Below are 12,611 nucleotides of genomic sequence, written 5' to 3'. Positions count from 1 at the left end.
CGGGATGGCCGGCCACCACTTCGTAAAGGCGTAAAGTGGGGCCCCTTCAAAAATAATTGCCCACCCCGAGCTAAAGTCACACCGCAGCCTTTGCGGTAAGGAGCAGCCTCGCTCTCGTTACTGAGGGATCCCTTCCACAAGCTGTTTTTGCGCCCCCTTCTCTTGTAGGGAAAGCCCAGGCACTGCCCTCCGAGGCGAAGGAGAAGCCCACGGGGAGCATCGACTCGTACCTGAAGTCGGCAAACAGCTGGCTGGCCGAGAAGAAAGACATCGCCGAGCGCCTCTTGAAGAACACGTCGGCGAAGACCGAGAACGTGAAGGGCTTCTTCGGGGGGCTGGAAACCAAGTTCATGGGCAAGAAAAGCGAGTGAGTGTCGCTCCGCTCACCCCTAGTGGGGGGCGTGTGCTGCGGCCTACATGAGCGCGACATACAGGCCACATGGCTGTCAGCCAGACACATGCCTGTACCGTCTGGGATAGACGCATGAGGACCTCCATTACCTCTCAGGGCTTCATCTCCCCAAATCACATTCACCCAGCCACTAGAGTAGTCATGGGCAACCTACGCTGGTGGCGGGCCACTCACGTGGCCCCCTCACTATCTTAGTGGGCCGCAAGAGTCCATAGCGTGACACTGTGGCCAAAAAAGCAAACATGATTTTGGGCTGCGTTCACGGGAGTGTGGTGAGCAAGACCCGAGAAGTCATTCTTCCACACTACGCTGGCTGATTAGGCCTCGGTTGGAGTATTGTGCCCCGTTGTGGGCACCACATTTCAAGAAAGATGGGGAGAAATTGGAGACAGTCCAGAGAAGAGCAACAAGAATGATGAAAGGTCTAGAGAACACGAGCTCAGGAAAGACTGAAAGAATTGGGCTTGTTTAGTTTGGAACGGAGAAGACTGAGAGGGGACCTGATAGCAGTTTTCAGGTACCTAAAAGGGTGTCACAGGGAGGATGGGGTGGGGGAGAAATGATTCTTCTTGGCCTCTGATGATCGGACAAGAAGCAATGGGCTTAAATTGCAGCAGGGGAGGTTTAGGTTGGACATTAGGAAAAACTTCCTAACTGTCAGGGTGGTTAAACACTGGAATAAATTGCCTAGGGAGGTTGTGGAATCTCCATCACTGGAGATATTTAAGAGCGGGTTAAACAGACATCAGGGATGATCTAGATGGTGCTTGGTCCTGCCGTGAGGGCAGGGGACTGGACTGGATGGTCTCTCGAGGTCCCTTCCAGTCTAGTGTTCTATGATTCTGTGAAGATTGTCACACAACACACAGTCAATGCTTTGCTAACTGCACTTGGGTACGTAGGATTTTCAGGGGGTGCCGATTGGCTGCAGAGGGAGCACCCGGCTCTTACTATCAGTGTTGTGTGTAGTCAGCCCCCACTTCGCTTCATGGGCCCTTGATTTGTGTGTGTCACTTTAGTAATAGCGATAGGAAAAAAACTCTGGATGGAAACCAGGGGCATGTGGCAACCCTGCGCATGAGCAACAGTAACAAAACGTTTTGCACAGAACCCCGATGGGCTGCACTAAAGGGTGAGACGGCTGCATGGGTAGCTACGATTCCACCCAGCACGCACGGACAAGGCCCTTCAATCTGTGTGAGCCCCTAACTGCACAGGCTCTCCAGTGGTAGCTCTTCACTCTACGTGGGCTTCCTAGTGAGGTCTGTCCTTACTGTGTGCCACGACAGGGTCTCCGTGGTTTCCAGACTGCTCTGAAAGCCATCTGCCTAGCTGCCCGGCTAGACCATGCCGGTGTGCAGCAGAAATCCTGCATGTCGCATGCCGTTGGCTGCTCTCATTTCTAGCCTGTAATGCTAGTTGGCAGAAAGTATAAACTCCCTAAACGCCAGAGAGATGTTTGACCACCAGCGGGAGTGGGGGGAGGAGGCCCATGTCTTCATGGATGGGCATACATGTGTCCCCAAGACCGCCTCTCCGTTCAGAGATGACTCTCTCAGTGAGAAACGCCACTACAGAGAGAAGGGAACAGCCTTCTGTGGGCTTTCTGACTCATCGCTCCGACTCTGCAAGAGTGGCTAGTTCCAGGTCTGTAGGGTTCTCTAGTGGCTAGCTGTGGCACTGGAAGTCAGGAGAACTGGAATGCATTCCTGGCTCTGCCACTGAGTCTCCGGATTACCTTGGGCACATCAACCAGCCTCCTTGTGCCTCCGTTTCCCCATCACAGAAAAGAACCTAAGAACGGCCATACAGGGTGAGACCAAAAGTCCACCTAGCCCAGTGTCCTGTCTTCCAACAATGGCAAGTGCCAGGTGCCCTTGGATGATTGCCTGTTCTGTTCTTTCCTTCAGTGATCCATTTTCTGTTGCCCATTCCCAGCTTCTGACAAACAGAGGCTAAGGGCACCATTCCTACCCATCCTGGCTAATAAGCATCGATGGACCTATCCTCCATGAATTTATCTGGCTGTCTTTTGAACCTTGTTAAAGTCCTGGCCTTCACAACATCCTCTGGCAAGGAGTTCCACAGATTGACCGTGTGTTGTGTGATGAAAAACTTCCTTTGGTTTGTTTTAAACCTGCTGCCTAATACTTTCATTTGGTGACCCCTAGTTCTTGTGATATGGGAACAAGTAAATAACTTTTCCTTATTCACTTTCTCCACACCAGCCATGAGTAAGATTGTATAGACCTCTAGCCTATTTCTCTCCCCCCCCCCCCCGCCCTTGTCTCCTCCTCTTTTCTAAGCTAAAAAGTCCCAGTCTTTTTAATCTCTCTTCCTATGGCACCTGTTCCAAACCCCTCAGCATTTTTGTTGCCCTTTTTTGGAATTTTTTCCCAGTGCCCAGGTAAGAGAGGGATAATGGGCTTGCCTGCTTTGGAGAGAAGAGTGTCGGCCAAGCAGTGGGAGACGTTCTGGGGAAATAGGCTGCGTAGGCGTGAGGTGGTGGTTGAGAGGAGCTCTCCCTAGGTACTTTGGCTGAGGTGATGTAGCACCTCTCAGTCAGTCGCTTGTATGTCCCCGTAGCTTCTCGCCCGGTGGCCTAAGGTGCATGTCAGCGGGAGAGTTGTATGGGCTGGCAGGGGGCAGAGCTGGTTGCTGCTGTGGGGCATTGGTTTCTGGGAGGGAGGAGCTGACAATGTGCTTTTGTCCCTGAAGGGACGGGGAAGAGAAGCCGAAGGAGAAGCTGCAGAAGACAGGTAAGCAGAGCGGCCACGAAGCAGTGGCCTCAGCGAAGGGATCCAGGAGGGGCTTGGAGGGCAGCCACGGTGTGATAACCCAAGGCTCAGCCAGCATCACGTAAGTGGCTGGCAGAGCCAAGTTGCCGTGACTGACAGCCGCTCGGGGTTGCCACGGCACTTCAGGCAGCTGCCATGGAAGTTTTCCTGGCCTGCTCTTCAGAGCGGTAGCATCTCCCGGTCCACCGCAGCATCCCCTGGCTGCCGAACGCAGCCCGCGCACAAGCTGTGTGGTGCTTTGTGTGGTCGTTCCCCTCCCCCACGGAGCGTGGGCAGAGCCCGCTACTTGCGGCTCGGCTTTTCTCTCCCCTTGGGGGATGTTCCGAGCTGATATTTTCCCGGCTACGGGAGGGAGGCGGCCTGGGCGTGGGGTGGGCAGGTTCGGGCTAAGCTTGTGTTGGTACCGATCAGCCGCCTCGCAGCCTGAGCGGAACATCTGCTTCCTCGCAGTTTCCCTGTACAGCCCCGAGGAGGAGGAAGAGGAGAAGAAGGGAGAGAAGATCTATTTATACATGCACCTGAAGCAGCAGCCGATCTGGTAAAGCCACCCTGCACGGGCAATGGCACCCCTAGCATAGCACCAGCCGTGCGGCTCCCGGAGCCGAGCCCAGCATTGCCGCCGCTGGTCCTCCCAGGCTGGCCCCATGACTTGCTGCCCTTCCTCCTCGTTCCGCCGGGGGCCTGATCCTGGTACTCTGCTCTTTGCACACGGCTGCCTTCCCCCGCCCCCCCAACCGATGAAATCTGTCAGTGCAGCCACGCAGCAGACTTAGGATGTGAAGGGTTAACCGGTGAGGGCTGGAGCAGCTCCCCCCTGCTTCAGCCCCATGCGGGGGGTCTGCTATGGACAGGGACTGCTGTGGCCAGGCTGGAGGCGGGGGGAGGGAGGCGCTCCAGCCCAGCAGCAAGCAGAGGGGCCACTCCAGCCAGACTGGCGCATCCCCCTTTCCACTTGCCCCTTTTTAATCCATTAACTGGTTAAGCGGCATGTTCAACCGGTTAGCCAACTCAATGGGATTTTGCCTCCCTAGACCAGACCCCTCCCCCCAAAACCAGGACTGAAAAGCTCACGCCAGCTGACTTCCCTTTGCTGCATGCGGTGGGCATACGAGCCCCCGGTTGGCTCTGTGTGGATGGCAGCTGGGCAGGACCCGGTTGTGCATGGGCACACGCGCCTTGCCTTGGCTCAGGGGCCGCGACCCTGCTCTTGGGCACGCCGCCCAGTCTCCAATGCCTTGTCCCTGTGTTGCAGGCACACCCTGAGGTTTTGGAACGCTGCCTTCTTCGACGCCGTCCATTGCGAGAGGAGGAAGAGATCTCCCACCACCAGGTAGGGCGGGAACACCGAGTCCTGGCTGCCCTTGGCAAGGGAGGGCTGGAAGGCAGGGGGAACGCCACCCGGGGCTCACTCACCAACTCCCCTGCCACCAACTGTGGAGATGATAGGTTTCTGCCCCCTGTCAGCTGTTCAGATCCACCCAGCTGATGGCTGATTAAATCCTGTTGCACTGCGAGATCAGTTGCCGTGGCTAACGCTAGCACTAACTGCCCGACGGGCCAGGCGCAGTGTTGCAAGGGAGGAGAACAGTGCAAGGAACCTGCCCCCTCCTCCCAGCTGCCTTTCTGAGGGGCCTTCCCCGGCGCATGGCACCGCGTGTGGTGAGGCTGCCTCCTAGACACGGTAGCTGTTGGAAAGCGCGGAGCTTCTTCCTTCAAGGGCTGCTGATGGTAGCGCAGGCCCGGCTGTTAGAACTGGCTGGGGCGAGGAGCAGAGGCTGTAACTTCGCAGGAAAGCATCTCCGCGAGCATCTGTTCGGTCACACAAAGCCAAGATCAAATAATATTGAGGGGTCTGGTTGCCACAGGCTTAGAGAGGTTCAGCGGTGTAATTCCCACGGGTGTTACAGAGGTCGTGGGCTTTTGGGACAGGAGAAATCCATTGAAATCATCTCTCCGTCATAGCTACTTCTGCAGAGCAAATAGGTGATGACCAGTCTTCTTTTACTGGCCTGCCAAGACCTGAACTCAGTCTCGCTTTCACCCTGTCTCTGCTCTCCTGATCTGTCAAAACCGAGGCAGATTGCAGGGAAATGCTTTGCCTCAAGTGGTTGATTACAAGGCTGCACTTTGTCAGATGCATGAAGTGGAAATTCCAGAGGCAGGTATAAACATCCAGGCATCAGAAAAGAGTTCCAATCAAGAGTAAGGCTAGTGATAATGAGGTCAATGCAGTCAGGGAGGATGAGGCCCACTTCTAGCAGCTGATGTGGAGGCGTGAACACCAAGAGAGGAGAAACTGTTAGTCTATAAGGTGCCACAGGACTTCTTGTTTTTGCAGATTCACACTAACACAGCTACCCCTCTGATAGGGGAAGTTTGATTGCTAGGATTGCGGACATCCTCTGAGTGTTGCAAAAGGGGCACAGATAGAGGAATGGAAGTGAAACTGACTCAAAGCACAGAAGTGAGATTGATCTTTCAAGCTACTGAATCAAATGTTGAAATAAGCGGTGAGGAGTCAGTCTGGCTTTTAAAATTCTCCATGACTTGCCATTCTGCAATGCTGTTTATACAGAGGGTAGGTCACTTTAAAAAGACTTTTTTCTTGTAACCTGACAGCGTCCCTTTAAAAAAGATAGCATGGAGATGTGCGTAAGGCACTGGCCTGGGAGTCAGGAGACCTGGATTCTGTTCCTGCTCTTCCACTGACTGTGTGTGTGACCTTGGGCGAATCCCCTCGCTTTGCCACTGTTTCCATCCCTGTGAAATGGGGGCAATTCTTCCTTACCTTTGTAGAGTGCTTTGAGATCTGTGGTTGAAAGCCACCAAGCGTTGCAATCCAGGACTTGACGCCTGGAGCGCTAATTAGCTTCTTAGATGTGGTCCTGAGAGAAGTGCCTGTTCACCAGATAGGAAGTGCCCGGATGGACGGGAAAAAGACTGGCACGTTGTCAGTATTTTTCCAACACAAACCAATGAAAGACCCTACTGAGCAGTATTACAGCTTGCATTTATGAAGCATGAAATTAGCAGGAGCAAATGCCTCGCGAGGTCATGTGCCTTTGGCAGCTGCACTCTGGTGAAAATGCCTTTTTTTTTTTTTTTTTTAACTAACTGGATGGTTGATTTCCCCGGTCTGCAAAAACAAAACCTATTTGTAATAAATAACTTTTCTGAGCGGTGGCCCGGGGGCATTGCAAATATTGCTGACCTGTGGAGAAGCTGAGATATCTCATGCTGCTCCTTTGGGAACCTAGGAAAAGCCGGCTGCATAATATGAACCTGGGCACCGCTTGTGGAACGAAAATATAAATCATAGCAGGGAGAGCAGGTTGAAAACTGGTAGCGTCCTGCCATGTGCTTTGGGACGCTGTAAAAATGCCAGGTTTGGTGGTTCACCTTTTACCTACAGTTAAAGAACAGTCCTAAATCCACTGACAGCGTCACTGTGCTTTGTGAGAGAAGCTCTAAGGAAGGCCAAGGGGAAGCCCTTTGACCGTCTGTGCTGGTTTGAGTCTTGTATCAACATCGCTTCAGTCAAACCTGGTCCCCAGTGAGTGATTGGCCATGGCAGTCAGGTTCCTATTAAAGAGGCTTTGAGCATCCCATGATGGTCCCAGTTAGACCCCAGGATATTATTATTCACAAGGGCGTTTCTGGGTCTTCATCCCCTACTGCTTGAGTAGCAAGCTGGTTCGCAGGCTAAACCTTCCAGTGTTTGACACGCTGGTCATGCTGGCCGGTGGGGGATAGCTCTAAAACTGAGGTGGGAAATTCCAAGATTCCTCCTGCTGGAATGGCAGTTTTAGCTCCTGTTTCTGCTCCTCATCCATCCCTGGTAGGTGCACACTGAGGGGATGTCTAGACTATATACCTCTGTCACCAGAGGCATGTAGATCAGGCTACCCGGCATAGGGAAATGAAGCGGAGATTTAAATAATCACTGCTTCATTTAAATTTAAACGGCTGCCGCGCTGTGCTGATCAGCTGTTTGTTGGCTCAGCGCGCTAGTCTGGATGCTCCGCGGTTGACATCAAAGGCATTTGTCGACCTCCCCGGTATGCCTCGTGGGATAAGGTAATCAAAAGTGCAAATGAAGCGCGGATTTAAATATCCCGCGCTTCATTTACATGTTCATGTTCGAGCGCTTTTTCGAAAAAGGGGTTTTTCGAAAGTGAAAACTCAGTCTAGACAGGGTTCTTGTGGAGAAAAAAAAAAAAACACCCTTTTTCAAAAGAACCCATACTCATTTTTTCAGGATCACAGGTTCTTTTGAAAAAAGGGGGGGGGGTTTCGAAAGAACCCCATCTTGTCTGCGCTTTCACTTTCGAAAAACCCTTTTTCGAAAAAGCGCTCAGATGTGAATATGCAAATGAAGCACGGGATATTTAAATCGGCGCTTCATTTGCGCTTTCGATTTGCCTCATTTACATTCCTCTTTCGAAAGAGGAATGTAGTTTTAGACGTGCCCCAAGTGTCCCCTACTGGTACATTTCAGCATCCACCCTGGTGCTGCGCGTGTGTGTCTGATGCTATCCAGCGCTTCCCCTTCCTGAGGGCTGAAGGGCTCGTCTGCTGTAGAAGTCAAATGTGAAGCAATGAAATTGGAAGATACTGGACACAGTCAGTCAGTGCCCAAGTCCTGTGGGATGCTGTGTGCTGTCATGTGGTACCCAGACACACACAGTCTTGTCCTGGCCTTCCCCTCTGCTTTGGATGTTGTGGGGAGGGAGATATAAGTTGCACTTTCTGCGTTGCACCACGGCTTTTTGTGGCATCATTAAGCCTCAAACGGAACTAAGTCCTGCTACAGCTTTGTAGCGTTCTGTTGACACTTCCATCTCCCTCTTCCCTCACAGGGAGCTTCAGGTTTCAGCAGCCCTGCAGAGAGGTGTGTTTTCCAGCCTGGGCTAGGGCGTCATTCAGAGAATCCATGACAGCCATGCAAATTGCTGACTCGGGGTTAGGCAAGGATGACTTGGCCTGGTGGTCTGTGGTATCACTTAGAGACTGTGTCAGACATAAGGGATAGTGTGAGAGCCTTTTTCTAGTACTCAAGCCAAAATTGTACCCTGAAGTATGCAGGTGCAGTCCTCGCCAGGGGCATGTGTCACTTGCTCCTGCGTGTAGACAGGAATCGAGAGTGAGTGGATTGAATCTTGAGTCTAAATCTCCCCAGAAACTCTTCTCTGCTGTGCTTGGTTGTCTTCATTTATCCCCATCGGGTTTTTTTAGAAGCCGTCACTTCCCAGCTATTCTTGTTAGATTGCCCCCCCTAGAGAGGTCCTCACCCTATTGGAATTAACCCAGTAGCCACTTGGAGACCCAGCCAATGCTGTGCTAAATTCTGCAACCGAAACTTTGCCGCAAGGAACCCTGTGGTGTTCCGTAACCTCTGCTGAGACTCAACAGTGAGCGTGCTGTCTGACATGAACAGCAGCTTTGGTGCACCCAAAACATGCTCAATAGTTATAGCTACGGGCAGCAGTTTTGTCCCGGAAAACTTCAAGATGAGTCCTAGTTTGCTCACAGTAATCCAAAGAAAATTCCCAAAGCACACAGAGCCGGATAAAGTTATTTCCACCCCATCAGTGACCGAGGAAGACATTAAACACCATTGAATAGGCACAGAAATATCATTGGCAGGTTCAGATAACTTCACTCAAGAGTCCTCAAAGAGTTAGCTGAGGAGACTTCTGTTGACAGATTTTAGGGAATGTTGGCATATCGGGGAAATTCCAAAAGTGTTTTGGCAGTATTCTGGAACGGCATGCACGGAGACTCAGGACAGGCCAATCAGCACGCTGTCAGTCCTGGGCAAAATAATGTATAACTTGATATGGAGCTTCAGCTGAGAGAGAGTGAAAATATACATATAATTAATGCCAGTCTGCATAGTTTTATGGAAAATAGACGTTGTCAAACAAATCTGATTTCATTCTTTGAGGCGATTACAAGTTTGGTTGATAAAGATAAGTTCATAGGTAATAATACATTTAAGGATTTGTACGGTGTTTGACATAGTTCTGCATGATATTCTGGTGAAGAAATTGGCACTATCCAATATAAATGACATGCACGTTCAATAGGTTAAGAACTGGCTGACAGATCTCCTAAACAAGCTGTCAGAGACAAATCACTGAGAAACAACATTACCCGTGGGATTCCTCTGCATCCGTACGAGGCTTGATGATGTTAGACATTTTTACCAAGGATCTAGCAGTAAATATCAAACCACAGCTGATAACATTTGCAGATGACCGAGAGGCTGGCAGAGGGGTAAATCTGGATAAAGAGAGGGTATTAATACAGAGCAATCCAGATTGGTTGGTAAGCAGGGCCCATTCAAATAAAATCCAGCCAAATGCAAAGTCTAGGGGCAAGGGATGCAGGCCAGACCTGTGAAATGTATCCTGGAAAGCAGTGACCCTGCAAAGGATTTCTGGTTCAGAACAGCCATGAGCTCTCGGTGTAAGGCGGTGGCAGAGCGGGCTGCTGCTACCCAGGTGTATAAACTAGGGCTGAGTCTGTCTCTGTATCTGATACTGATTAGACTGGCATGTACTCACTATCACATTTTTAAAAAGAGGTTGAAAACATAGGAGAGGCTGCAGAAAACAGACTTAATAAGGACTCCCGGCTGGAGAAAATGCTTAGGGGAGACTTAGGGTATGTCTACACTTGCACCCTAGTTCAAACTAGGGATGCAAATGCAGGCGTTCGAAAAGTGAAAGTGTGCACCGGCATGCGTTAGTTCGAACCAAATCCCTTGGTTCGAACGAACGTTCCTTCTCATTTTACTACTAAAAAAATGAGGAGTAATGTTAGTTCAAACCAAGGGTTTTGGTTCGAACTAATGCGTCCCGGTTCACAATTTCACTTTTGAAAGAGCTGTTGATGGGAGTAACGCGCCGGCAAGATCATGCTAATGAAGCGTGGGATATTTAAATTTCCGCTTCATTGACGATTTCGAATGCCTTCCTGGGTCCTAGAGGATTCTTGAATCCAGTAGAGAAAGACCTATCCAGAAGCAGTGGCTGGAAGCTGCAGCCAGACACATTCAAAATGGAAATTAGGCCCACGTTTTTAACAGGGTGATTTACCGTTGGACCGACTACCAAGGGAAATCATAGAACTGGAAGGGACCTCAAGAGGTCATCAGGTCCAGTCCCCTGCCCTCGTGGCAGGACCAAGCACCATTTAGATCATCCCTGACAGGCATCTGTCTAACCTTCTCTTAAATATCTCCAGTGATGGAGATTCCACAACTCCCTCAAGGCAATTTATTCCAGTGTTTAACCATCCGGACAATTAGGAAGTTTTTCCGACCAACCTAAACCTCCCTTGCTGCAGTTTAAGCCCATTGCTTCTTGCCCTAGCCTCAGAGGCCAAGGAGAACAATTTTTCTCCTTCCTCCTTGTAACCCCCTTTTAGATACTTGAAAACCGCTATCATGTCCCCTCAGTCTGCTCTTTTCTAAACTAAACAAACCTAATTCTTTGAGTCTTTGCTCATAGCTCATGTTCTCTAGACTTTTAATCATTTTTGTTGCTTTTCTCTGGACCTTCTCCAGTTTCTCCACATCTTTCTTGAAATGTGGTGCCCAGAACTGGACATAATACTCCAACTGAGGCCTAATCCGCGCAGAGTAGAGCGAAAGAATGATCTTTCATGTTTTGCTCACAACACTCCCTCATTAATTCATCCCAGAATCACGTCTGCTTTGTTTGCAACAGTGTCACACTGCTGACTCACGTTTAGCTTAGGTGAGTCACTTATGTGAGTCCACTATGACCCCTAAATCCCTTTCAGCAGTAATCCTTCCTAGACAGTCGCTTCCCGTTCTCTGTGTGTGAGAAACGGATTGTTCCTCCCTAAGTGGAGAAATGGTGGTTTCTCCATCTCTAGATGTCTCCCAATGAAGAGAGGTTATCTTTCTGGAGGGTAAATGTTAGTTCAACCAAACAACTTGTATTTGGCTAAGTGTCACTGGGTGAAATTGAATAGCCTGTGATATGAGCATATCAGACTAGGTCAGTGTTTCTTAAACTTTTTAAGACCAAGGAACACCAAACGGTAGTTTTTTTTATGAGGAACACCGAGAATTTTTTGTTGAGCCAAAAAAAAAAAAAAGGTAGGGGGGGGGGGGGGAGTTTTTGAGGGGGGGGGGAAAGGGCTGGGGAAAATTGAGGGAGGAAAAAGAAAGGTTGCCTGCCTCTTTAAGGGTGGCCATTTTTAATTCTGTTGTTCTCCGCGGCATACCTCCGACTGCCTCACTGCACACCGGTGTGCTACAGAACACAGTTTAAGAAACACTGGACTAGGTCAAGTGGCTTTTTATGGCCTTAAACATCTGTGAATCAATTAATAGAGTAAAAAAGCTGGCAAGCTGGATATTCTTCTCAAACAGAAAAGGATCCATTTTACATCCTACTCCCAGCAGATGAACTCGGCAGCTGGGTAGCAGTCTGAGCATTGCACCTGAGTTTCTGCTCCTGGAAAAGAATATTGCGTGCTCCTAAATTGGATCCCAGTCTCTATCCAGGCACGTTTTTAGTTGACTGTGAACATGCTACCGTTGGCTGGTGACCGCTTTGAGAAAATGATTGGAAAACGAGAGTGCACGTGGCCACAGTCTCCTCAGTTTAGCTTGCAAACTGCGGAGACGCCTTGATCTGGTCAGAGCTCGGAGACAGCCCAATCTTCTGATCAGGCAGCCCTTCCAATAGGGACGGCCCAAGTTGTGGTTTTTTTCTTTGTTTTTAAATCATTGCAAAGCCTTTTAAGGTAGAAATCGGGACAAAGCAACAGGCTTGGTTCCAACTCTGTGGATGCAAGATGAGGTGTAATTCAGACATGGGGCTCTGCTCCGGAGAGAGAAATGAGGTGAAAATAGGGGGAATACCCACAAATGGCATAAGAAGAGATTCACCAGTAGCTTCTTATCTTAGCAACCAGTCATTGATACCATCCGAATCCCAGTTCTAGCAACCTGCAGTGTCTTCCAGTCACCATCATTCATGCAGGAGCATGCACCTCTTTCAGGGTGGCTCCTACCAGAGTGAATTCCTCCGGCCTCTTCATGTGCACTGCAAAGTGTGGATCACACCACAGTGACTCTGCAAACTTCCTTCCCTGTAATAGTGATGGAGCATTGAACCTGAGCAATCAAAGCAGGCCCTGGCTGCCTACCCTTTTCCCCAGAAGTAGGGCGGGTCTTTGTGCAAAAGCCACGTTCAGATGTAACCCCCCCCCCCCTCCAGAATTTGCAGTCCTTCTTGTCTGGCAGGGGATGGGGGGAGGAGGGGTGTCTGTTTTGGGTGAGCAGTGTGCTTTAAAAATCACAGCTGCACTTCTGTTGGCACCAGAAGGCTAATTTTGGCAATACCCTAAACACCCTA

At 50.2% G+C, this 12,611-nt stretch overlaps 1 protein-coding gene across 5 annotated transcripts in view; it reads left to right on the top strand.

The window, feature by feature from the left end:
* KIAA0513 (KIAA0513 ortholog) overlaps window positions 1-12,611 on the top strand; it is a 92,418-nt gene that overhangs the window by 67,161 nt on the left and 12,646 nt on the right. For all 5 annotated transcript variants that reach the window (XM_075939932.2, XM_075939933.2, XM_075939934.2 and 2 more), the window contains 4 exons: window positions 169-367; window positions 3,131-3,171; window positions 3,661-3,748; window positions 4,463-4,540. In XM_075939932.2, coding sequence (XP_075796047.2) covers window positions 169-367; window positions 3,131-3,171; window positions 3,661-3,748; window positions 4,463-4,540 — 406 coding nt within the window. The remainder of the gene's footprint in view (window positions 1-168; window positions 368-3,130; window positions 3,172-3,660; window positions 3,749-4,462; window positions 4,541-12,611) is intronic.

Source organism: Pelodiscus sinensis, chromosome 12 (assembly GCF_052426305.1).
Source record: "Pelodiscus sinensis isolate ZL-2025 chromosome 12, ASM5242630v1, whole genome shotgun sequence".
NCBI lineage: Eukaryota > Metazoa > Chordata > Testudines > Trionychidae > Pelodiscus > Pelodiscus sinensis.
The sequence above is the reverse complement of the archived record's forward strand: the minus strand, read 5'-3'. Positions and strand labels throughout refer to the sequence as shown.